Here is a 27,445-nt window from a genome sequence, read left to right on the forward strand (position 1 = left end):
TTTACTGTGTAAACCTTCTACCAGATCATTAATGAATATGTTGAAGAGAACAGGTCCCAATACTGACCCATGCGGTACCCCACTGGTCACAGCGACCCAGTTAGAGACTATACCATTTATAACCACCCTCTGCTTTCTATCACTAAGCCAGTTACTAACCCATTTACACACATTTTCCCCCAGACCAAGCATTCTCATTTTGTGTACCAACCTCTTGTGCGGCACGGTATCAAACGCTTTGGAAAAATCGAGATATACCACGTCCAATGACTCACCGTGGTCCAGTCTATAGCTTACCTCTTCATAAAAACTGATTAGATTGGTTTGACAGGAGCGATTTCTCATAAACCCATGCTGATATGGAGTTAAACAGTTATTCTCATTGAGATAATCCAGAATAACATCCCTCAGAAACCCTTCAAATATTTTACCAACAATAGAGGTTAGACTTACTGGCCTATAATTTCCAGGTTCACTTTTAGAGCCCTTTTTGAATATTGGCACCACATTTGCTATGCGCCAGTCCTGCGGAACAGACCCTGTCGCTATAGAGTCACTAAAAATAAGAAATAATGGTTTATCTATTACATTACTTAGTTCCCTTAGTACTCGTGGGTGTATGCCATCCGGACCCGGAGATTTATCTATTTTAATCTTATTTAGCCGGTTTCGCACCTCTTCTTGGGTTAGATTGGTGACCCTTAATATAGGGTTTTCATTGTTTCTTGGGATTTCACCTAGCATTTCATTTTCCACCGTGAATACCGTGGAGAAGAAGGTGTTTAATATGTTAGCTTTTTCCTCGTCATCTACAACCATTCTTTCCTCACTATTTTTTAAGGGGCCTACATTTTCAGTTTTTATTCTTTTACTATTGATATAGTTGAAGAACAGTTTGGGATTAGTTTTACTCTCCTTAGCAATGTGCTTCTCTGTTTCCTTTTTGGCAGCTTTAATTAGTTTTTTAGATAAAGTATTTTTCTCCCTATAGTTTTTTAGAGCTTCAATGGTGCCATCCTGCTTTAGTAGTGCAAATGCTTTCTTTTTACTGTTAATTGCCTGTCTTACTTCTTTGTTTAGCCACATTGGGTTTTTCCTATTTCTAGTCCTTTTATTCCCACAAGGTATAAACCGCTTACACTGCCTATTTAGGATGTTCTTAAACATTTCCCATTTATTATCTGTATTCTTATTTCTGAGGATATTGTCCCAGTCTACCAGATTAAGGGCATCTCTAAGCTGGTCAAACTTTGCCTTCCTAAAGTTCAGTGTTTTTGTGACTCCCTGACAAGTCCCCCTAGTGAAAGACAGGTGAAACTGCACAATATTGTGGTCGCTATTTCCTAAATGCCCGACCACCTGCAGATTTGTTATTCTGTCAGGTCTATTAGATAGTATTAGGTCTAAAAGTGCTGCTCCTCTGGTTGGATTCTGCACCAATTGTGAAAGATAATTTTTCTTGGTTATTAGCAGAAACCTGTTGCCTTTATGGGTTTCACAGGTTTCTGTTTCCCAGTTAATATCCGGGTAGTTAAAGTCCCCCATAACCAGGACCTCATTATGGGTTGCAGCTTCATCTATCTGCTTTAGAAGTAGACTTTCCATGCTTTCTGTTATATTTGGGGGTTTGTAACAGACCCCAATGAGAATTTTGTTACCATTTTTCCCTCCATGAATTTCAACCCATATGGACTCGACATCCTCATTCCCTTCGCTAATATCCTCCCTTAAAGTGGACTTTAGACAAGACTTTACATAGAGACAAACCCCTCCTCCTCTCCGATTTTTACGATCCTTTCTAAACAGACTGTAACCCTGTAAGTTAACTGCCCAGTCATAGCTTTCATCTAACCATGTCTCGGTTATTCCCACTATGTCAAAGTTACCTGTAGATATTTCTGCTTCTAGTTCTTCCATCTTGTTTGTCAGGCTTCTGGCGTTTGCGAGCATGCAGTTTAGAGGATTTTGTTTTGATCCAATCTCCTCACTGTGGATTGTTTTAGAAATGTTCTTACCTCCCTTCTGAGTATGTTTTCCTGGGTCATCTTTGTTCAAGTCTAATGTTTTTCTTCCCGTCCCCTCTTCTTCTAGTTTAACGCCCTCCTGATGAGTGTAGCGAGTCTTCTGGCGAATGTGTGTTTCCCAGGTTTGTTGAGGTGTAGTCCGTCTCTGGCGAGGAGTCCATCATACCAGTAATTCACACCGTGGTCCAGGAATCCAAATCCTTGTTGTCTGCACCATCGTCTTAGCCAGTTGTTTGCATCAAGGATCCTGTTCCATCTCCTGGTGCCATGCCCGTCTACTGGAAGGATAGAAGAAAAAACTACCTGTGCATCCAGTTCCTTTACTTTCTTCCCCAACTCTTCAAAGTCCTTGTAGATTGTCGGTAGGTCCTTCCTTGCCGTGTCATTGGTGCCAACATGTATCAGAAGAAATGGGTGGACGTCCTTGGAGCTGAAGAGCTTTGGTATCCTATCGGTCACATCCTTGATCATCGCACCTGGAAGGCAGCATACTTCTCTTGCAGTTATGTCCGGTCTGCAGATGGCTGCTTCGGTGCCTCTCAGTAGTGAGTCTCCCACCACCACCACTCTTCGTTGCTTCTTGGCTGTACTTTTTGCTGTCACTTGTTGCTGTGTGCCCTTTTCTTTTTTGCTTGCTGGTATTGCTTCATTCTTAGGTGTGCCATCTTCATCCTCTACAAAGATTTGATATCGGTTCTTCAGTTGTGTGGTTGGTGATTTCTCCATGGTCTTCTTGCTTCTTTTGGTCACATGCTTCCACTCATCTGCTTTTGGAGGTTCTCTGACACTTTTTGCACCTTCTGTGACCAGTAGAGATGCTTCTGTTCTGTCTAGAAAGTCTTCATTCTCTTTGATGAGTTTCAAAGTTGCTATTCTTTCTTCCAGACCCCGCACCTTTTCTTCTAAAAGGGCCACTAGTCTACACTTCTGACAGGTGAAATTGGATTCTTCTTCTGGTCGATCTGTGAACATGTAGCACATGCTGCAGCTCACCATGTAGGTTGTCACATCTGCCATGTTGCTCCTAGATCCTGCTGACTTGCTGTGTGTTTTCCTTCTTGTGTAATCTACTCAGCCAAGCTCTCTTGCAATAATGTCCTACAGGCAATAATTCGCGCGCCGTCAGGCGCGTGGTTTGGTGATGCTTTCGAAGCAGCTGGTCCCGGCTGTACCCAACGATCTTCTAGCTTAGGGAGACTTCGCTTCTCCCAGAAGGCACCTGGAATATGCAAATTAGCCTCCTGAAGCTTGAATCCCTGGTTTGGTGATGCTTTCGAAGCAGCTGGTCCCGGCTGTACCCAACGATCTTCTAGCTTAGGGAGACTTCACTTCTCCCAGAAGGCACCTGGAATATGCAAATTAGCCTCCTGAAGCTTGAATCCCTGGTTTGGTGATGCTTTCGAAGCAGCTGGTCCCGGCTGTACCCAACGATCTTCTAGCTTAGGGAGACTTCGCTTCTCCCAGAAGGCACCTGGAATATGCAAATTAGCCTCCTGAAGCTTGAATCCCTGGTTTGGTGATGCTTTCGAAGCAGCTGGTCCCGGCTGTACCCAACGATCTTCTAGCTTAGGGAGACTTCGCTTCTCCCAGAAGGCACCTGGAATATGCAAATTAGCCTCCTGAAGCTTGAATCCCTGGTTTGGTGATGCTTTCGAAGCAGCTGGTCCCGGCTGTACCCAACGATCTTCTAGCTTAGGGAGACTTCGCTTCTCCCAGAAGGCACCTGGAATATGCAAATTAGCCTCCTGAAGCTTGAATCCCTGGTTTGGTGATGCTTTCGAAGCAGCTGGTCCCGGCTGTACCCAACGATCTTCTAGCTTAGGGAGACTTCGCTTCTCCCAGAAGGCACCTGGAATATGCAAATTAGCCTCCTGAAGCTTGAATCCCTGGTTTGGTGATGCTTTCGAAGCAGCTGGTCCCGGCTGTACCCAACGATCTTCTAGCTTAGGGAGACTTCGCTTCTCCCAGAAGGCACCTGGAATATGCAAATTAGCCTCCTGAAGCTTGAATCCCTGGTTTGGTGATGCTTTCGAAGCAGCTGGTCCCGGCTGTACCCAACGATCTTCTAGCTTAGGGAGACTTCGCTTCTCCCAGAAGGCACCTGGAATATGCAAATTAGCCTCCTGAAGCTTGAATCCCTGGTTTGGTGATGCTTTTGAAGCAGCTGGTCCCGGCTGTACCCAACGATCTTCTAGCTTAGGGAGACTTCGCTTCTCCCAGAAGGCACCTGGAATATGCAAATTAGCCTCCTGAAGCTTGAATCCCTGGTTTGGTGATGCTTTCGAAGCAGCTGGTCCCGGCTGTACCCAACGATCTTCTAGCTTAGGGAGACTTCGCTTCTCCCAGAAGGCACCTGGAATATGCAAATTAGCCTCCTGAAGCTTGAATCCCTGGTTTGGTGATGCTTTCGAAGCAGCTGGTCCCGGCTGTACCCAACGATCTTCTAGCTTAGGGAGACTTCGCTTCTCCCAGAAGGCACCTGGAATATGCAAATTAGCCTCCTGAAGCTTGAATCCCTGGTTTGGTGATGCTTTCGAAGCAGCTGGTCCCGGCTGTACCCAACGATCTTCTAGCTTAGGGAGACTTCGCTTCTCCCAGAAGGCACCTGGAATATGCAAATTAGCCTCCTGAAGCTTGAATCCCTGGTTTGGTGATGCTTTCGAAGCAGCTGGTCCCGGCTGTACCCAACGATCTTCTAGCTTAGGGAGACTTCGCTTCTCCCAGAAGGCACCTGGAATATGCAAATTAGCCTCCTGAAGCTTGAATCCCTGGTTTGGTGATGCTTTCGAAGCAGCTGGTCCCGGCTGTACCCAACGATCTTCTAGCTTAGGGAGACTTCGCTTCTCCCAGAAGGCACCTGGAATATGCAAATTAGCCTCCTGAAGCTTGAATCCCTGGTTTGCTGAGGGCCGCCAGGCCTTTTGGCTTCGCTTGGCTGCGTGTTATTTCACACTGGATGAACCTTGCAGAGCCACCCGCTCTGCAGTTTTGAAACCAAGACTGACACGACCAATTCTTTGCTGCAGGGGTTTTTTAACGGGAATCTGTGGCCATGAGCCACTTGTAAGACCCGGCCTGGAGGGAGCGAACCTCACCACTCCATCCTGTAGTTTGCTCCAAAAATAAAAGCCCATCCCGGTTTCCTTAAATCAGCTTTGGACAAATAGCTTGCCCAAGGCCAAACTTACTTTTATTTTGCACTGCAATCTCAGCTACGCCTGTGACTGCAATGCACTCCAGTGGCCTCAATATGCTTCTATGCGCATCCTCGAGGATTCATATCTCCCCTCACATATAATACCTGTTACTGCCTCACAATACATACATACACACACGTTGGATGAGATATGTATTGAGCACATCACCAATTTTGTAAGTAAATCTACTCCTTAAGGTGCTATTCACATTAAATTCTCACCAGATGTCGCCAACAACTCATCCAATCCACGGAGGCAAAAAAAAAAAAAAATCAAACATAGATGTCCGTAAATAAAGATATGAGCATTAAAGAGAAATGGCACAGGGAAAGTAATGATCACATGAAGAAAGAGAAGTTCAAAAAGGCATAGAACGTCCTGACACCAGCTGAAATATATCAGTAATTAGAAAGCAATCCTGCCATTAAATGACAAATAATATAAGCTGGTTCATCTGATGGCTTATAAAGAGGAGTCTCATTACCAAGGTGCCACACAAGAAACATCTCATGATAAGTAAAACCAGTGGGCTGTCTCAAGACCTTCACAGCCTTATTGTTGCAAAACATACTGATGGCATTGACAGAAGAATTTCTAAACTACTGATGGTTCCAGTGAGCACTGTTGGGGCCATCATCCGGAAGTGAAAAGAACATAATTTCACCACGAACCAGCAATGACCAGGTGCTTCCCGCAAAATTTCAGACAGGAGTAAAAAGAATTATCAGAAGACATGTCCAAGAGCCAAGGGCCACCTGTGGAGAGGTACAGAAAGACCTGGAATCAGCAGGTACAATTGTTTCAAAGTAAACAATAAGTAATACACTCAACCCCCATAGCCTGTATGCAGGCTCACCAAACCACCTCCATGGCCTGTATGCAGGCTCACCACACAACCTCCATGGCCTGTATGCAGGCTCACCACACCACCTCCATGGCCTGTATGCAGGCTCACCACACTACCTCCATGGCCTGTATGCAGGCTCACCACACCACCTCCATGGCCTGTATGCAGGCTCACCACACCACCTCCATGGCCTGTGTACAGGCTCACCACAACACCTCCATGGCCTGTATGCAGGCTCACCACACCACCTCCATGGCCTGTATGCAGGCTCACCACAACACCTCCATGGCCTGTATGCAGGCTCACCACACCACCTCCATGGCCTGTATGCACGCTCACCACACCACCTCCATGGCCTGTGTACAGGCTCACCACACCACCTCCATGGCCTGTATGCAGGCTCACCACACAACCTCCATGGCCTGTATGCACGCTCACCACACCACCTCCATGGCCTGTGTACAGGCTCACCACACCACCTCCATGGCCTGTATGCAGGCTCACCACACCACCTCCATGGCCTGTATGCAGGCTCACCACACAACCTCCATGGCCTGTATGCAGGCTCACCACACCACCTCCATGGCCTGTATGCAGGCTCACCACACAAACTCCATGGCCTGTATGCACGCTCACCACACCACCTCCATGGCCTGTGTACAGGCTCACCACACCACCTCCATGGCCTGTATGCAGGCTCACCACACAACCTCCATGGCCTGTATGCAGGCTCACCACACAACCTCCATGGCCTGTATGCGAGCTCACCACACAACCTCCATGGCCTGTATGCAGGCTCACCACACCACCTCCATGGCCTATATACACGCTCACCACAACACCTCCATGGCATGTGTGCAGGCTCACCACACCACCTCCACGGCCCGTATGCAGGCTCACCACACAACCTCCACGGCCCGTATGGACGCTCACCACGCAACCTCCATGGCATGTATGTAGGCTCACCACACCACCTCCATGGCCTGTATGCACGCTCACCACACCACCTCCATGGCCTGTATGCACGCTCACCACACCACCTCCATGGCCTGTATGCAGGGTCATCACACCACCTCCATGGCCTGTGTGCATGCTCACCACACCACCTCCATGGCCTGTATGCAGGCTCACCACACCACCTCCATGGCCTGTGTGCAGGCTCACCACACCACCTCCATGGCCTGTATGCAGGCTCACCACACCATCTCCATGGCCTGTATGCAGGCTCACCACACCACCTCCATGGCCTGTATGCAGGCTCACCACACCACCTCCATGGCCTGTATGCAGGCTCACCACACAACCTCCATGGCCTGTATGCAGGCTCACCACACCACCTCCATGGCCTGTATGCAGGCTCACCACACCATCTCCATGGCCTGTATGCAGGCTCACCACACCACCTCCATGGCCTGTATGCAGGCTCACCACACAACCTCCATGGCCTGTATGCACCCACAACACGCAAGACTCCATTGCTGAACAAAAAGTATGTTCAAGAGCGTTGGCCATGGAGATACAGTGTGGACCACAGAGATAGAGCGAGTCACGGATATAGAGAAGGCCACTGAGATAGAGCGGGCCACGGTGATAGAGAGGGCCATGGAGATAGAGATCAGGCCACAGAGATAGAGCAGGACACAGAGATAGAGTGGACCACAGAGATAGAGCGGGCCATGAAGATAGAGGGCCACGGAGATAGAGAGGGCCACGGAGATAGAGAGGGCCACGGAGATAGAGAGGGATATGGATATAGAGCAGGCCATGGAGATAGAAAGGACCACAGAGATAGAGAGGGTCACAGAGATAGAGAGGGCCATGGAGATAGAGCGGGCCATGAAGATAGAGAGGGCCATGGAGATAGAGGTGGCCATGGAGATAGAAAGGGCCACGGAGATAGAGAGGGCCATGGAGATAGAGAGGGCCACGGAGATAGAGAGGGCCATGGAGATAGAGAGGGCCACGGAGATAGAGAGGGCCATGGAGATAGAGCGGGCCATGAAGATAGAGAGGGCCATGGAGATAGAGGTGGCCATGGAGATAGAAGGGGCCACGGAGATAGAGAGGGCCATGGAGATAGAGAGGGCCACGGAGATAGAGAGGGCCATGGAGATAGAGAGGGCCATGGAGATAGAGAGGGCCATGGAGATAGAGAGGGCCACGGAGATAGAGAGGGCCATGGAGATAGAGCAGGCCACGAAGATAGAGAGGGCCACGGAGATAGAGAGGGCCACGGAGATAGAGAGGGCCACGGTGATAGAGAGGGCCACGGAGATAGAGAGGGCCATGAAGATAGAGGTCCACGGAGATAGAGAGGGCCACGGAGATAGAAAGGGCCACGGAGATAGAGAGGGCCACAGAGATAGAGGGCCATGAAGATAGAGAGGGCCACAGAGATAGAAAGGGCCAAGGAGATAGAGAGGGCCACGGAGATAGAGAGGGCCATGGAGATAGAGCAGGCCATGAAGATAGAGAGGGCCACGGAGATAGAAAGGGCCATGGAGATAGAGAGGGTCATGGAGATAGAGAAGGCCACGGAGATAGAGAGGGCCATGAAGATAGAGAGGGCCACGGAGATAGAGAGGGTCATGGAGATAGAGAGGGCCACCGAGATAGAGAGGGCCATGAAGATAGAGAGGGCCACGGAGAAAGAGAGGGCCATGGAGACAGAGCGGGCCATGAAGATAGAGGTCCACGGAGATAGAGAGGGCCACGGAGATAGAAAGGGCCACGGAGATAGAGAGGGCCATGGAGATAGAGAGGGCCACGGAGATAGAGAGGGCTATGGAGATAGAGAGGGCTATGGAGATAGAGAGGGCCACGGAGATAAAGAGGGCCATGGAGATAGAGAGGGCCACGGAGATAGAGAGAGCCATGGAGATAGAGGGGGCCATGGAGATAGAGAGGGCCATGGAGATAGAGAGGGTCATGGAGATAGAGAGGGCCATGGAGATAGAGAGGGCCATGAAGATAGAGAGGGCCACGGAGATAGAGAGGGTCATGGAGATAGAGAGGGCCACGGAGATAGAGAGGGCCATGAAGATAGAGAGAGCCACGGAGATAGAGAGGGCCACGGAGACAGAGCGGGCCATGAAGATAGAGGTCCACGGAGATAGAGAGGGCCACGGAGATAGAAAGGGCCACGGAGATAGAGAGGGCCACAGAGATAGAGAGGGCCATGGAGATAGAGAGGGCCACGGAGATAGAGAGGGCTATGGAGATAGAGAGGGCTATGGAGATAGAGAGGGCCACGGAGATAGAGAGGGCCACAGAGATAGAGAGGGCCACGGAGATAGAGAGGGCCACGGAGATAGAGAGGGCTATGGAGATAGAGAGGGCTATGGAGATAGAGAGGGCCACGGAGATAGAGAGGGCCATGGAGATAGAGAGGGCCACGGAGATAGAGAGGGCCATGGAGATAGAGAGGGCCACGGAGATAGAGAGGGCCACAGAGATAGAGAGGGCCACGGAGATAGAGAGGGCCACGGAGATAGAGAGGGCTATGGAGATAGAGAGGGCTATGGAGATAGAGAGGGCCACGGAGATAGAGAGGGCCATGGAGATAGAGAGGGCCACGGAGATAGAGAGGGCCATGGAGATAGAGAGGGCCACGGAGATAGAGAGGGCTATGGAGATAGAGGGCGCCACGGAGATAGAGCGGGCCACGGAGATAGAGAGGGCCACGGAGATAGAGAGGGCCATGGAGATAGAGAGGGCCACGGAGATAGAGAGGGCTATGGAGATAGAGAGGGCCACGGAGATAGAGAGGGCTATGGAGATAGAGAGGGCCATGGAGATAGAGAGGGCCATGGAGATAGAGAGGGCCACGGAGATAGAGAGGGCTATGGAGATAGAGAGGGCTATGGAGATAGAGAGGGCCACGGAGATAGAGAGGGCCATGGAGATAGAGAGGGCTATGGAGATAGAGAGGGCCACGGAGATAGAGAGGGCCACGGAGATAGAGAGGGCCACGGAGATAGAGAGGGCCACGGAGATAGAGAGGGCCATGGAGATAGAGCAGGCCATGAAGATAGAGAGGGCCACGGAGATAGAGAGGGCCACGGAGATAGAGAGGGCCACGGAGATAGAGAGGGCCATGGAGATAGAGAGGGCCACGGAGATAGAGAGGGCCATGGAGATAGAGAGGGCCACGGAGATAGAGAGGGCCATGGAGATAGAGCAGGCCATGAAGATAGAGAGGGCCACGGAGATAGAGAGGGCCATGGAGATAGAGAGGGCCACGGAGATAGAGAGGGCCATGGAGATAGAGAGGGCCATGGAGATAGAGAGGGCTATGGAGATAGAGGGCGCCACGGAGATAGGGAGGGCCACGGAGATAGAGAGGGCCACGGAGATAGAGAGGGCCACGGAGATAGAGAGGGCCACAGAGATAGAGAGGGCCACGGAGATAGAGAGGGCCACGGAGATAGAGAGGGCCACGGAGATAGAGAGGGCCACGGAGATAGAGAGGGCCACGTATAGTCATACACACTGCCAGGACGTCAGTGGACAATGATTTACCACCCAGACTGTGCTCCGTCCGCATATCGTGGCCTTTATCTGTGAACGGACGTGCATATAACATATAACACTACAAAACAAAACATCAAAAAAGCTTAAGTGCAGACAAGAGCTTTGCCGTACAGCCTGTGACAGATACAAGGTTTCCAAACAATGACCTGCACTCCTCCTTCTTATCATTTCCTGACAGTTATAGCTCATGATTGTTATCTAGGTACCATCACACATTATTTATGACAGAAAAAGCAGAAATAATGAAAACTACAACTTTTCCCACCAACAAAATGGCGCCCCATAGGCGATGCCACATTTTCACATTGTAGCTCCACCTACAATATGTCAGGTGAGGTGATAGATCCCAGCTGTTTCTATGGAAACTAAAGTAGCAAATAAAACTCCGCCCCCCAGAACGGTCAACGCTGCTCAGTCAGGATGAATTGAATCTCACGGGCTTCCGTAACTCGAATGCGCAGGCGCACTGGACAATTCTGTAGCCGCGCGTGCGTATTGGTATTTCCAGTCCTCCCCTCCCTCCGGGGTGAGGCCGGGGGGAGGAGGCACCGGGTCCGGACACTGAACCACGGCAGGCCGGGGACCGAGGCCTGAGAAGAGGCCTTAGCACGGGGAGAGGCGGTCCACAGAACAGGCAGCAAGATGGTGAGAGTGCGGGGAAGGGGTCGGGCCGGTGCTGTGCCGCCATTACTCAGGTGTGTGACAGGAGAGGGCGCAGGTGACAGGTGTGAGCGGCAGCGCTGAGGTGGCGGCCTCCTGTGAGGTAACAGTCACCTGTGCTGCCATGTACAGCGGCATCACATGACCAATGCACCAACACATGTGCCCGTATGCCGGACTACTGACGTGTGCGGACCCCCATAATACAGTGTACACCGGCATCATACAGCGCGGACCCCCATAATACAGTGTACACCGGCATCATACAGCACGGACCCCCATAATACAGTGTACACCGGCATCATACAGCGCGGACCCCCATAATACAGTGTACACCGGCATCATACAGCGCGGACCCCCATAATACAGTGTACACCGGCATCATACAGCGCGGACCCCCATAATACAGTGTACACCGGCATCATACAGCGCGGACCCCCATAATACAGTGTACACCGGCATCATACAGCGCGGACCCCCATAATACAGTGTACACCGGCATCATACAGCGCGGACCCCCATAATACAGTGTACACCGGCATCATACAGCGCGGACCCCCATAATACAGTGTACACCGGCATCATACAGCGCGGACCCCCATAATACAGTGTACACCGGCATCATACAGCGCGGACCCCCATAATACAGTGTACACCGGCATCATACAGCGCGGACTCCCATAATACAGTGTATACCGGCATCATACAGCGCGGACCCCCATAATACAGTGTACACCGGCATCATACAGCGCGGACCCCCATAATACAGTGTACACCGGCATCATACAGCGCGGACCCCCATAATACAGTGTACACCGGCATCATACAGCGCGGACCCCCATAATACAGTGTATAGCGGCATCATACAGCGCGGACCCCCATAATACAGTGTATACCGGTATCATACAGCGCGGACCCCCATAATACAGTGTATACCGGTATCATACAGCGCGGACCCCCATAATACAGTGTACACCGGCATCATACAGCGCGGACCCCCATAATACAGTGTACACCGGCATCATACAGCGCGGACCCCCATAATACAGTGTACACCGGCATCATACAGCGCGGACCCCCATAATACAGTGTACACCGGTATCATACAGCACGGACCCCCATAATACAGTGTATACCGGTATCATACAGCGCGGACCCCCATAATACAGTGTATACCGGCATCATACAGCGCGGACCCCCATAATACAGTGTACACCGGCATCATACAGCGCGGACCCCCATAATAGTGTATACCGACATCATACAGCACGGACCCCCATAATACAGTGTATACTGGCATCATACAGCGCGGACCCCCATAATACAGTGTACACCGGCATCATACAGCGCGGACCCCCATAATACAGTGTACACCGGCATCATACAGCGCGGACCCCCATAATACAGTGTACACCGGCATCATACAGCGCGGACCCCCATAATACAGTGTACACCGGCATCATACAGCGCGGACCCCCATAATAGTGTATACCGACATCATACAGCGCGGACCCCCATAATACAGTGTATACCGGTATCATACAGCGCGGACCCCCATAATGCAGTGTATACCGGTATCATACTGCGCGGACCCCCATAATACAGTGTATACCGGTATCATACAGCGCGGACCCCCATAATACAGTGTACACCGGCATCATACAGCGCGGACCCCCATAATACAGTGTACACCGGCATCATACAGCGTGGACCCCCATAATACAGTGTACACCGGCATCATACAGCGCGGACCCCCATAATACAGTGTACACCGGCATCATACAGCGCGGACCCCCATAATACAGTGTATACCGGTATCATACAGCGCGGACCCCCATAATACAGTGTACACCGGCATCATACAGCGCGGACCCCCATAATACAGTGTACACCGGCATCATACAGCGCGGACCCCCATAATACAGTGTACACCGGCATCATACAGCGCGGACCCCCATAATACAGTGTACACCGGCATCATACAGCGCGGACCCCCATAATACAGTGTACACCGGCATCATACAGCGCGGACCCCCATAATACAGTGTATAGCAGCATCATACAGCGCGGACCCCCATAATACAGTGTACACCGGCATCATACAGCGCGGACCCCCATAATACAGTGTACACCGGCATCATACAGCGCGGACCCCCATAATACAGTGTACACCGGCATCATACAGCATGGACCCCCATAATACAGTGTACACCGGCATCATACAGCGCGGACCCCCATAATAGTGTATACCGACATCATACAGCGCGGACCCCCATAATACAGTGTACAGCGGCATCATACAGCATGGACCCCCATAATACAGTGTACACCGGCATCATACAGCGCGGACCCCCATAATACAGTGTACACCGGCATCATACAGCGCGGACCCCCATAATAGTGTATACCGACATCATACAGCGCGGACCCCCATAATACAGTGTACAGCAGCATCATACAGCATGGACCCCCATAATACAGTGTATACTGGTATCATACAGCGCGGACCCCCATAATACAGTGTATACCGGTATCATACAGCGCGGACCCCCATAATACAGTGTATACCGGTATCATACAGCGCGGACCCCCATAATACAGTGTATACCGGTATCATACAGCGCGGACCCCCATAATACAGTGTATACCGGCATCATACAGCACGGACCCCCATAAAAGTGTATACTGGTATCATACAGTGCGGACCCCCATAATACAGTGTACAGCAGCATCATACAGCGCGGACCCCCATAATACAGTGTATACTGGCATCATACAGCGCGGACCCCCATCATACAGTGTATACTGGCATCATACAGCGCGGACCCCATAATACAGTGTATACTGGTATCATACAGCGCAGACCCCCATAATACAGTGTATACCGGTATCATACAGCGCGGACCCCCATAATACAGTGTATACCGGCATCATACAGCGCGGACCCCCATAAAAGTGTATACTGGTATCATACAGTGCGGACCCCCATAATACAGTGTACACCGGCATCATACAGCGCGGACCCCCATAATACAGTGTACACCGGCATCATACAGCGCGGACCCCCATAATACAGTGTACACCGGCATCATACAGCGCGGACCCCCATAATACAGTGTACACCGGCATCATACAGCGCGGACCCCCATAATACAGTGTACACCGGCATCATACAGCGCGGACCCCCATAATACAGTGTACACCGGCATCATACAGCGCGGACCCCCATAATACAGTGTATACCGGTATCATACAGCGCGGACCCCCATAATACAGTGTATACCGGTATCATACAGCGCGGACCCCCATAATACAGTGTATACCGGTATCATACAGCGCGGACCCCCATAATACAGTGTATACCGGCATCATACAGCGCGGACCCCCATAAAAGTGTATACTGGTATCATACAGTGCGGACCCCCATAATACAGTGTACAGCAGCATCATACAGCGCGGACCCCCATAATACAGTGTATACTGGCATCATACAGCGCGGACCCCCATCATACAGTGTATACTGGCATCATACAGCGCGGACCCCATAATACAGTGTATACTGGTATCATACAGCGCAGACCCCCATAATACAGTGTATACCGGTATCATACAGCGCGGACCCCCATAATACAGTGTATACCGGCATCATACAGCGCGGACCCCCATAAAAGTGTATACTGGTATCATACAGCGCGGACCCCCATAATACAGTGTACACCGGCATCATACAGCGCGGACCCCCATAATACAGTGTACACCGGCATCATACAGCGCGGACCCCCATAATACAGTGTACACCGGCATCATACAGCGCGGACCCCCATAATACAGTGTATACCGGTATCATACAGCGCGGACCCCCATAATACAGTGTATACCGGTATCATACAGCGCGGACCCCCATAATACAGTGTATACCGGTATCATACAGCGCGGACCCCCATAATACAGTGTATACCGGTATCATACAGCGCGGACCCCCATAATACAGTGTATACCGGCATCATACAGCGTGGACCCCCATAATACAGTGTATACCGGCATCATACAGCGCGGACCCCCATAAAAGTGTATACTGGTATCATACAGTGCGGACCCCCATAATACAGTGTACAGCAGCATCATACAGCGCGGACCCCCATAATACAGTGTATACTGGCATCATACAGCGCGGACCCCCATCATACAGTGTATACTGGCATCATACAGCGCGGACCCCCATAATACAGTGTATACTGGCATCATACAGCGCGGACCCCATAATACAGTGTATACTGGTATCATACAGCGCAGACCCCCAATATACAGTGTATACTGGCATCATACAGCGCGGACCCCCATAATACAGTGTATACCGGTATCATACAGCGCGGACCCCCATAATACAGTGTATACCGGTATCATACAGCGCGGACCCCCATAATACAGTGTATACTGGCATCATACAGCGCGGACCCCCATAATACAGTGTATACTGGCATCATACAGCGCGGACCCCATAATACAGTGTATACTGGTATCATACAGCGCAGACCCCCAATATACAGTGTATACTGGCATCATACAGCGCAGACCCCCATAATAGTGTACAGCGGCATCATACAGCGCGGACCCCATAATACTGTGTACAGCAGCATCATACAGCGCGGACCCCCATAATACAGTGTACACCAGACTACTGACGTGTGCGGACCCCCATAATACAGTGTATTCCGGCATCATACAGCGCGGACCCCCATCATACAGTGTATACTGGCATCATACAGCGCGGACCCCCATAATACAGTGTACACCGGCATCATACAGCGTGGACCCCCATCAGCATGCACAAGATACAACAAAGGCGCAGCAAAAACTCCGCAAAATCTGGTTTAGCCTGGGGGAAAAAAGCAGCAAAAATGCAACGTGTGAACATAGCCTAACACAGCGTGGACCTCCATAATAGAGTGAAGACCCCCGTAATACAATTTGGACCTTTTAACTCCGTACAGACTCCATGATACAGTGCTCTCCCCATAATGGGTTAGATCCTGTATACCAGAACTGACCCTGTAATGCAGTGTAGACCCTGTAACACGCTGTGGACCCCCATAATACAGTGTAGACCCCCCATAATGCAGTGTAGACCCCCCATAATGCAGTGTAGACCCCCCATAATGCAGTGTAGAACCTGTGTCACTGGGTCCTACTCCGGTATCACACAGTCAACAGAGCGAGAGATGAGTGAACCATCCCAAGAACCTTTATTCCATTCAAACCGAAAGGTCCATAAACATTCCACCACACGGAGGGTAACAATCCACCACACGGAGGGTAACAATCCACCACACGGAGGGTAACAATCCACCACACGGAGGGTAACAATCCACCACACGGAGGGTAACAATCCACCACACGGAGGGTAACAATCCACCACACGGAGGGTAACAATCCACCACACGGAGGGTAACAATCCACCACACGGAGGGTAACAATCCACCACACGGAGGGTAACAATCCACCACACGGAGGGTAACAATCCACCACACGGAGGATAGAATAGTCCAGGAACACGGATTCAGGCCAGTGATGGGATAATAGCCGGGAGATGAGTCACAATCCTCTGCTTAGGCTACTTTCACACATCAGGTTTTTGCCGACAGGCACAATCTGACGAGTTTTTACAAAAACGGATCGGTTAATTTTTTCCACCAGATCCGTATTTTTCTCCTAGAGTTGTATTTTGCCGAATTGCGCCTGATGGCCTCACATTTCATCTGTTTTTTGCTGGATCCGTCTAAAATTAGTTTTCCGGCGGACGGAGAAAACATCCATAGGAACGTTTTTTTTTCTGTCGAGCGAAAAAGCGCCAAGCGATGGTTCCAGCGATAAACGGATGTGATCGCGTTGTTCCGGTGTTCTGGAAGGAGTCCCCGGATCCAAGATGGCCGCGCGGCTCCTTCCGGATCCTGAAGTGAGGTGGCTTCCCAGCGCCTGCTGACAACAGGCGCCAGAAAGCCTCCTGCACTGCCTGTCAGATCGCTGATCTATAAAGTGCTATGCAAAGAGTCAGATCAGCGATCTGATGAAATATAGTGATGTCCCACCCTGGGACAATGTTATAAAGTAAAAAAAAAAAATAGAATTTATAAAAAACAAACAAAAAAACAAATAAAGAAAAAAAAAATATTTTCCAATAAATCTATTTATGTAAATAAAAAAAATAAATAAAAGTACGCATATTTGGCATCGCCGCGTTCGTAATGACCCGCTCTATAAAACTGTCCCACTAATTAACCCCTTCAGTGAACCCCCGCAAAAAAAATAAAATAAAAAACGAGGCATAAAACAACGCTCTATCATCATACCGCCGAACAAAAAGTGCAATAAAATGTTATCAAAAAGACAGATATAAATAACCATGGTACCGCTGAAAACATCATCTTGTCCCTCAAAAAAAAGCCGCCATACAGCATCATCAGCAGAAAAATAAAAAAAAGTTACACAGCTCTCAGAATAAAGCGATGCAAAAACAATTATTTTTTCTATAAAATAGTTCTTATTGTGTAAAAGCGCCAAAACATTAAAAAAAATGATATAAATGAGGTGTCGCTGTAATCGTACTGACCCGAAGAATAAAACGGCTTTATCAATTTTACCAAACGCGGAACGGTATAAACGCCTCCCCCAAAAGAAATTGAGGAATTGCTGGTTTTTGTTCATTCTGCCTCTCAAAAATCGGAATAAAAAGCGATCAAAAAATGTCACGTGCCGGATAATGGTTCCAATAAAAACGTCAACTTGTCCCGCAAAAAACAAGACCTCACATGACTCTGTGGACCAAAATATGGAAAAATTATAGCTCTCAAAATGTGGTGATGCAAAAAACTATTTTTTGCAATAAAAAGCGTCTTTTAGTGTTTGACGGCTGCCAATCATAAAAATCCGCTAAAAAACCCGCTATAAAAGTAAATCACACCCCCCTTCATCACCCCCTTAGGCTACTTTCACACTAGCGTTAACTGCAATCCGTCACAATGCGTCGTTTTGCAGAAAAAAACGCATCCTGCAAAAGTGCTTGCAGGATGCGTTTTTTCCCCATAGCCATGCATTGACGACGGATTGCCACACGTCGCATCCGTCGAGCGACGGATGCGTCGTGCTTCTGCGGACTGTCGGGAGAAAAAAAAAACGCTACATGTAACGTTTTTTTCTCCTGACGGACTGCTTTTTCCGACCGCGCATGCGCGGCCGGAACTCCGCCCCCACCTCCCCGCACCTTACAATGGGGCAGCGGATGCGCCAGAAAAATGCATCCGCTGCACCCATTGTGCAATGCAGCAAACGCTAGCGTCGGAATCTCTCGCCGACGCATTGCGACGGGGAGATTCCGACGCTAGTGTGAAAGGAGCCTTAGTTAGGGAAAATTTAAAAAGTTTTTATTTCCATTTTCCCATTAGGGTTGGGGCTAAAGTTAGGGTCAGGCCGGGGACACACACAACGTATAAAAAAACGGTCCATTTTTGACGGACGAGAATCGCACAAATGTTACCAAAACAGTGATCCGTGTGCAGTGCGAGGATGCGATTTTCTCGCATCAAATGATCCGTGTGACATCCGTGTGACATCCGTATGGTGAGATTTTCTCACACACTTGCAAAATGAGCAAATAATGGCTGAGCCTTTCCTGTCACCTGCCCAATGCCTGAGAATTTCTCGCAAGTCACACTGATGGTCCGTGTGCTGTGCTATTTTTTTCTCACCCCATAGACTTTCATTGGCGATTCTCGGCCGAGATACGCTGACAATCGCAGCATGCTGCGATTTCACTCGGATCCTGAATACGGCCGAGAAAATATCGGATGATGGGAGCTGCCCCACTGATTAACATTGGGACGAGTGCTATGCGATTTTTTTAGCGCACTGCACTCGTCCGTATTACGGTCTAGTGTGACCCCGGCCTTAGGGTTTGGATTATGTTTATGGTTGGGGTTAAGGTTGGGATTAGGGTTAGGGGTGTGTTTAGGGTTACCGTTGGAATTAGGGTTAGGGGTGTGTTTGGATTAGGGTTTCATTTATAATTGGGGGGTTTCCACTGTTTGGCACATCAGGGGCTCTCCAAACGCGACATGGCGTCCGATCTCAATTCCAGCCAATTCTGCGTTGAAAAAGTAAAACAGTGCTCCTTCCCTTCCGAGCTCTCCTGTGTGCCCAAACAGGGGTTTACCCCAACATATGGGGTATCAGCGTACTCAGGATAAATTGGACAACAACTTTTGGGGTCCAATTTCTCTTGTTACCCTTGGGAAAATACAAAATCAGGGGCTAAAAAATAATTTTTGTGGAAAAAAAAGATTTTTTTATTTTCACGGCTCTGCATTATAAACTATAGTGAAACACTTGGGGGCTCAAAGTTTTCACAACACATCTAGATAAGTTCTTTGGGGGTCTAGTTTCCAATATGGGGTCACTTGTGGGGGGGTTTCTACTGTTTAGGTACATTAGGGGCTCTGCAAACACAACGTGAGGCCTGCAGACCATTCCGTCTGCATTCCAAATGGTGCTCCTTCCCTTCCGAGCTCTCCCATGCGCCCAAACAGTGGTTCCCCCCACATATGGGGTATCAGCGTACTCAGGACAAATTGGACAACGACTTTTGGGGTCCAATTTCTCCTGTTACCTTTGGGAAAATAAAAATTTTGGGGCTGAAATATAATTTTCGTCGAAACAAAAATATTTTTTATTTTCACGGCTCTGCGTTATAAACTGTAGTGAAACACTTGGGGGTTCAAAGTTCTCACAACACATCTAGATAAGTTCCTTGGGGGGGTCTAGTTTCCAATATGGGGGTCACTTGTGGGGGGTTTCTACTGTTTAGGTACATTAGGGGCTCTGTAAACACAACGTGACGCCTGCAGACCATTCCATCTAAGTCTGCATTCCAAACGACGCTCCTTCCCTTCCGAGCCCTCCTATGCGCACAAACGGTGGTTCCCCTCCACATATGGGGTATCAGCGTACACAGGACAAATTGGTCAACAACTTTTGGGGTCCAATTTCTCCTGTTACCCTTAAGGAAAAAAAACTTTCGGGTGAAAAAAGATCATTTTTTGTGAAAAAAATGATTTTTTTTTTTTTTTTACGGCTCTACATTATAAACTTCTGTGAAGCACTTGGAGGTTCAAAGTGCTCACCACACATCTAGATAAGTTCCTTAGGGGGTCTACTTACCAAAACGGTGTCACTTGTGGGGGGTTTCAATGTTTAGGCTATGTGCACACGTTCAGGATTTCTTGCAGAAAATTCCTGAGAAAAACCTGAAATTTTCTGCAAGAAATCTGCATGCGTTTTTTGCGCTTTTTTGATGCGTTTTTTTCCAGACATTTCCCAATGCATTTTATAGTAGGAAATCCACAAAAAGACCGCAAAATTAATGAACATGCTGCGTTTTTTACCGCACAAAACATGCGGAATTCATTCTAAATGATGGGATGCATATTGTATGCTTTTTTTTTTTTTTGCAGTTTTATAGCGTTTTTATCGTGAAAAAACCACGAAAAATCAGCAACGTGTGCACACAGCCTTAGGCACATCAGTGGCTCTCCAAACGCGACATAGTGTCCGATCTCAATTCCAGCAAATTTTCCATTGAAAAGTCAAATGGCGCTCCTTCCTTTCCGAGCTCTGCCATGCGCCCAAACAGTGGTTTACCCCCACATATGGGGTATCGGCATACTCAGGACAAATTGTACAACAATTTCTCCTGTTACCCTTGGTAAAATAAAACAAATTGGATCTGAAGCAAAAAATTTGTGAAAAAAAAGTTAAATGTTCTATTTTTTTTTTTTAAACCTTCCAAAAATTCCTGTGAAGCACCTGAAGGGTTAATAAACTTCTTGAATGTGGTTTTGAGCACCTTGAGGGGTGCAGTTTTTAGGATGGTGTCAGTTTTGGGCATTTTCTGTCATATAGACCCCTCAAAGTCACTTCAAATGTGAGGTGGTCCCTAAAAAAAAAATGGTTTTGCAAATTTTGTTGTAAAAATGAGAAATCGCTGGTCAACTTTTAACCCTTATAACTCCCTAACAAAAAAAATTGTTTCCAAAATTGTGCTGATGTAAATCAGACATATGGGTAATGTTATTTATTAACTATTTTGTATGATATGACTCTCTAATCTAAAAACTAAATGTTTAAAAATTGCAAAATTTTCGCCAAATTTCAGTTTTTTTCACAAATAAACGCAAGTCAAATCGAAGAAATTTTACCACTATCATGAAGTACAATATGTCACGAGAAAACAGTCTCAGAATCACCAGGATCCGTTGAAGCGTTTCAGAGTTATGACCTCATAAAGTGACACTGGTCAGAATTGAAAACATATGGCCTGGCCAGGAAGTTGAAAACAGGCTTCGGGGTGAAGGGGTTAAACCAAACTTTGTGTTTCAGGTCTTTATCCACAGGTTGGGGGTGGTGGGATGAGTTTAACTCTCATTGTTTGAGTGCTTAATGGATAGGCATAAGTCAACAAACTAGCTGACCTGGTGCAATGTGTAGTCAACATATTAACATACATCTATTGTTCAATTACCCTATGTTCCTGTGTTACAAAGATGGTAGTGCAACGAATTACCGTTAATAGCAAGTCAAAAGGCTCATTCAAACAATAGTCTGTTTCTTGACCTACTGAAAATAGACCTCTGGATAATGAAGATTAAATGCTGTCGTCACATTAGAGGGGATACACAGAATGATACAGAGCAACAAGAGAACACTCCTAAAATCAGTAAAAATAAGAACTTAGAAAGATATCCCACACCATCACAACCTCTCCTCCCTTTTAATTGAGCACGCCATGAGGTCTACACAAACCTCTGGCCACCTCACTTTAGTCCACATTGCTCAACTGTTGATTGTTCCTTGCACAGTGGTATATGTAGGTCGGCCTGAGGGAGTCTATGGCTGTTTTTGTTGGGACAGTTCATCAGTTTTCTGGTTTGGCTTCCCAGTTTGTATTTTCTGGAGAAGCTGTAGGGTTGTAAGGACAACCTCGACCGCAGCAATCGTCCGTTGTCCCCATGTAAGCGTCTTGTGGTCTATCACAATTGTAAAGTCTCTGTCATACAAATATGACCACAATTTTATTTAGTGCCCATACAATGGCAAGGCACTCATTTTCAATGGCTACACAGGCAACTTCCCGATCCAGTAGTTTGACTGGTCAAAAGCAACAAGGATGTTCACCAAGCTAAGAACTGCCCCAATCGAGAAGGTGGTTGCAGCTGTCTGCACGAGAATCCTGCTCTCATATTTGGGGGCGACCAAGACAGGAGCAGTGATGAGGGCGGTCTTTATTGCTGAAAAGGCATCCTCTCATGCAGGTGTCCACGTCTTATTTGTAGGCATGTTCTTGTGGGTTAGGTCAATTAGAGAATACATTTCAAAAACCTGACCTGCACATCCAAACATAGACTCAGTGTGAACAGGTGCTGAACCCAGAGTCGCCAACTCGTATATAGTTAAGTAAATAAGGCAGCACACTGCAGCGCTAAAACATGCAAACTTGAAAACACGAAATTTGAACTGCATTACTGCACTAGAAATATGAAAAATGAGAGCTTTTAGGGCATAAAAATGGCCAATTTTATGTGTACCTCGTAGCCTCTTTACGGCATCTCTCTTATACCAGGTCCTACGCTTGCCTTCCTCGCTGAGAATAAACGTCTCCATCTGAATGGGTGCATGTGAAACCCAGGTCAGTTAGAGGCTTGGCCAAGGTGCTGAAATTAGAAACAAATTTTCGATAGGAGCCAGCAGTTCCCAAAAAAGTAAGTACCTGCTTTTTAGTCTGGGGTCTACATCAGTTGCTAATAAAATTCCACGTTGGCTGACTCATGCCTTGGTATCACCCCATACTCTATGCCGGAGGTACTGTACCTCAGCCATCCCCAACTGGCATTTATCAGGGCAAATTGTCAGTACTGCAGTCAGGATATGGTATTTGACTGTGCCCAGATGTGTAACATGTTCCTCCCGATTTGTGCTGAAAATGGCAAAGTCATCCAAGTAAGCACAGGCAAAGTCATGACACTGTTCTAACAGTCGATCTACCAGTCTCTGGAAAGTAGCGGGGGCATTTTTCATTCCGAAGGGCATTCCCAGGAATTTAAAAAGCTCAAATGGAGTAATGAAGTTCAAACTCTCCTGTGCGTCCCCCGTTAAGGGTATCTGCCAGTACCCCTTCCTCAAGTCTAACGTGGCTGCAAATTGGGCACTGGCTAGCCGATCCAGTAGATCATCACTCCTGGACATGGGGTAAGCGACACTATTGGTGGCATCGTTTAATTTCCGGTAATAAACTCAGAACCGAGTTGTACCATCCTTCTTGAGGTCCAGGACAACAGGAGGGGCCCAGGAGCTGTGAGAAATGGCTGAATAACCCCTAGTTGTTTTGTCTCCAGTTTGTTCATTTATCATGCCTTGATTAGCTTCTGGAATCTGATGGGCAGCCTGTTGCATGGGGCGTTGTCCAGAGGTTTCCACATGGTGGTTGATGAGAGTAGTCCACCCCAGCTTGGAGAAAAAAGTAGAATCCCTCAGTCTCGGTACAGAGAAAATATCGTCCTTTTGTATATCCGATAAATGGGAGCCCAGGCACACTTGTTCCCGGGGATCCTCCTGCTTGAGCAACCTGGAGAAGATCAGGGACATACTTGTCCTTGGAGGTATCACTAGGGCAGTGACAGCTGGCTAGAACATGCAGAGATCTGTTGTGATATGTTTTCAGCATGTTGGTGTGGAAGGCCTTCTGTCGGCACCCACTTTTGTCTGGACTGGTCCATTCACTGGTGTTCTTTAGCCAAGGTAGCTAGCTGGGCAAGACAGTCTTGGATTTCTAGGACCGAGGGAATGATGGGCGTTCCAGTGTCTGAGATATCTCCCTCCCAGTGTTCCTTCAGAAGAGCGAGAGGCAGATGCACCTTCCGGCCAAACAAGTTGGAAGGGAGAGAACCCTGAGGACTCTTGGGGAAGAGGAGCTGTGGCCGGTATTTTTCCCAATCCTTATCAAAGTCCGCAAAAGCCCTCGGCATATTTTTTTAAGGTTCCATTAGAGCGTTCACATAGTCCGTTGGTCTGCAGGTGGTATGGGGTGGTGCGAATGGCTCAAATACCACAGTTATGCCAGATGGACTGGACCAGGTCTGACATGAACGGAGTCCCTTGATCCGATATTTCACTGGGGAGCCCTACCAGGGTAAACGTAACAAGAGCCTTAGCTGGGTTTACTGCTGTAATAGTGGACAAGGCCTCGGCTTCAGGACACCGAGTGGCATAGTCCACCACTGTCGGGATGTATTTTTTTTCCCTGACCAGCTGTGTTGATTCAGCGGTCCTCTGATGTCCACAGCTACACGTCGAAATGATTTTTCAATTATGGGCAGGGATACCTTATGTCGAGCTCCTGGATGTCGCATTTACTAGCACACATCACAGGTGCGGCAGTAGTGGGCTACCAACTGCTAGAAGCCAGGCCAGTAAAATCTTTGGGTGAGTTTCTTATCAATCCTTTTCCTTTCTTGATGCCCAACCAAGGGAATATCATGGGCCAGTTGGAGTAGCCGTGCCCTGTACTTCTGAGGGACAATTAGTTGCCGCTTCAGGGATGCTTTTGTCACTGACCTTTGTTACACAATAAAACAATCCCTCTTCTCCTGTGAAGCTTTCCCCATTATCTCCCACATGCCCAGTTTCTGCCCTTAGCTTCAGGGCTGCCAAGTTAGTGCCACCCTCTGTTTCTCTTCTAAACTCCTCTCTATCTAAGGACTCTTCTAGTGTAGTAGTAGGGGATGGATTGCGTACCAACTCTGATGGGGGTCGTGGTGGTTGCCCCCCGGTGAAGTCCAGGTGTTGTGGTGCTTGAAGGGCCTGTAGTTGGGTAACTGCTCCCACAAGATGACACTGTAACTTTCTTAGATGGGATGGAGTGCACTAAGGTCACCAGACGAGGTGAGGGTGCATGAGCTCCCTCCAAGTCCCTGAGGGACAGCTGGATTGCAGATGCCTAGGTTGCCGGCACCCATAACATCTCCTCTCTGTGATTCCCCACAGGTCATGGTTGTAACTTTGGGGTCTGTATTTGTGAGGCGTGGTCGTAATCGGCGTGCGGCTGAGTGGAGGGGCAGATATAACCAGAGGGAGCCAGAACGCAGGAGCAGGCTGTGTTTTATTGTCCACAAGTCTCCTCCATTGCGATCGGATAGTAAGGACCTCATCGGCCAGGGCTGCAGCTCTATCCACGGTGCACGGTGTGCGCTCTCGGACCCATTCCCGTAATTCTGCGGGGCACTTGGTAAGAAATTCTTTTACAAGGAACGCCTGTATAACGTCTTCCACAGTGAAGGCGTTTTCCACTTCCAGCCAACTCTGACATGCCTGGGAGATATTATGGGCATACATCCTAAACAATCCCCCTCCCCCTCCCCCCCCCCCCCATGGTGCATGGAAGGTCTCGAAACTATGCCCTGTATGAGTCTGGGGTGATAGCATGATAGTATGGCATAGTCCGTTTTACAATCCTATAATCACGGTTCTGCTGTGAGTCAATGGTTCGGTAAGGCTCCACCACTCTCCAGGTCAAGAGTCCTACTAACAAATACATCCAGCCAGAGTGGGGCACCTCCATCACCGCACACTGATGCTCAGAGTCCCTGAAGAACCCCTCCACATCTCGAGAAGCATCAAATGGCTTGAAGTCTGTCCAGGTGATCCATACAGGCTCCCAGATCATTGCGTTTACACTCCAAATCACATTACTCCCTCTTTCAGTCTCCATTACTTCTGGTCTCCGCTGTGCTCGGAGAGCAACCTCCTCCTTCTCCTCCTGAGAGATGCCTGGGCCCAGAGTCGCCATCTCTTCTTTGTACCGTACCAACCACTGGTTTTTTGGGGTGGGGATCCCTGTTTCCAGTGCTTGTCTGTTAGACATCTGGGAGGAGGTGGCCTTGTTAGCACCCACCAGTAGATGAATTAAGAACTCATTAGTCAGTCCCTGGTAGTTCAGTCCCAGATCTTTGTCTCTCTCCTGTAGACTAGATACGGTCCAGTTTCTGTATTCACTCTGAGGGTGGTTCTCCATTAGGTTGCATTCTGTTGATCCCACTTCTGCCACCAGTTGTCACTGGGTCATAGTCCGGTATCGCAACAGAGTGAGAGATGAGTGAAAAGACCCAAGAACCTTTATTCCATGCAAAACGAAAGGTCCATAAAACAATCCACCACACAGAGGATAAAATAGTCCAGGAACACAGATACAGTCCAGTAACGGGATAAATGCCCGGGAGATGCCACAATCCTACTCTTAGAGATCGATATGGCAGTGCGGTTCCAGATACATCAATGTATAGAATCCTCCAGCAGTACTTCCAGGGCAATCCGGGTTTCTCCAAGTATCTCTGGGGTGCTGGCCTTAGCATCCGCATCTCACCAAGAATCTTTCTTGCTTGTCTCTCTCATCAGAAGGATAGAAAATCCCTCTTTTATACCCACATTTGTGTTTCATGTCATCATCCACAGGTCGGGGGAGGTGGAATGAGTATTTAATCGGTCGGCCTAGTTTGTCCTTTTCTGTTTTGCAGGTCAACAAACTAGTCGATCTGGTACAATGTGTAATCAACATATTAAAAAACATCTATTGTTCAATTACTTTGTTCCTGTCTCACAAAGATGGTAGTACAATGAGTTACCCCTAATATCAAATCAAAAGTCAATAACCAGGCTCATACGAACATTAGTCTGTTTATTAACCTACTAAAAATACACAATTAAGATTAAATGCTTTGTTGTCACATTGGACGATTAGATGCTAATGATACAGATCAACAAGACAACACTACTAAAATCAGTAAAAAGATGAACATAGAATGATACCCCACATTATTCTGTATAGAGCACCATGGGGCCATTATACGGTATGGAGCGCCATGTGGGGCCTATTATATGGTATGGAGCGCCATGTGGGGCCTATTATATGGTATGGAGCGCCATGTGGGGCCTATTATATGGTATGGGGCGCCATGTGGGGCCTATTATATGGTATGGAGCGCCATGTGGGGCCTATTATATGGTATGGAGCGCAATGTGTGGCCCATTATACGGTATGGAGTGCCATGTGGGGCCTATTATACGGTATGGAGTGCCATGTGGGG

The 27,445-nt window shown here is 48.5% G+C and overlaps 1 protein-coding gene across 1 annotated transcript in view; it reads left to right on the forward strand.

Annotated features, from left to right (window-relative positions):
• Positions 1-11,113: 11,113 nt before the first annotated feature.
• The window catches only part of AP1S1 (adaptor related protein complex 1 subunit sigma 1), a 51,341-nt gene continuing 35,009 nt past the window's right edge, over positions 11,114-27,445 (forward strand). The window contains exon 1 of the mRNA XM_069767343.1: positions 11,114-11,246. Coding sequence (XP_069623444.1) covers positions 11,244-11,246 — 3 coding nt within the window. The 5' untranslated portion in view covers positions 11,114-11,243. The remainder of the gene's footprint in view (positions 11,247-27,445) is intronic.

Source organism: Ranitomeya imitator, chromosome 4 (assembly GCF_032444005.1).
Source record: "Ranitomeya imitator isolate aRanImi1 chromosome 4, aRanImi1.pri, whole genome shotgun sequence".
Classification (NCBI taxonomy): domain Eukaryota; kingdom Metazoa; phylum Chordata; class Amphibia; order Anura; family Dendrobatidae; genus Ranitomeya; species Ranitomeya imitator.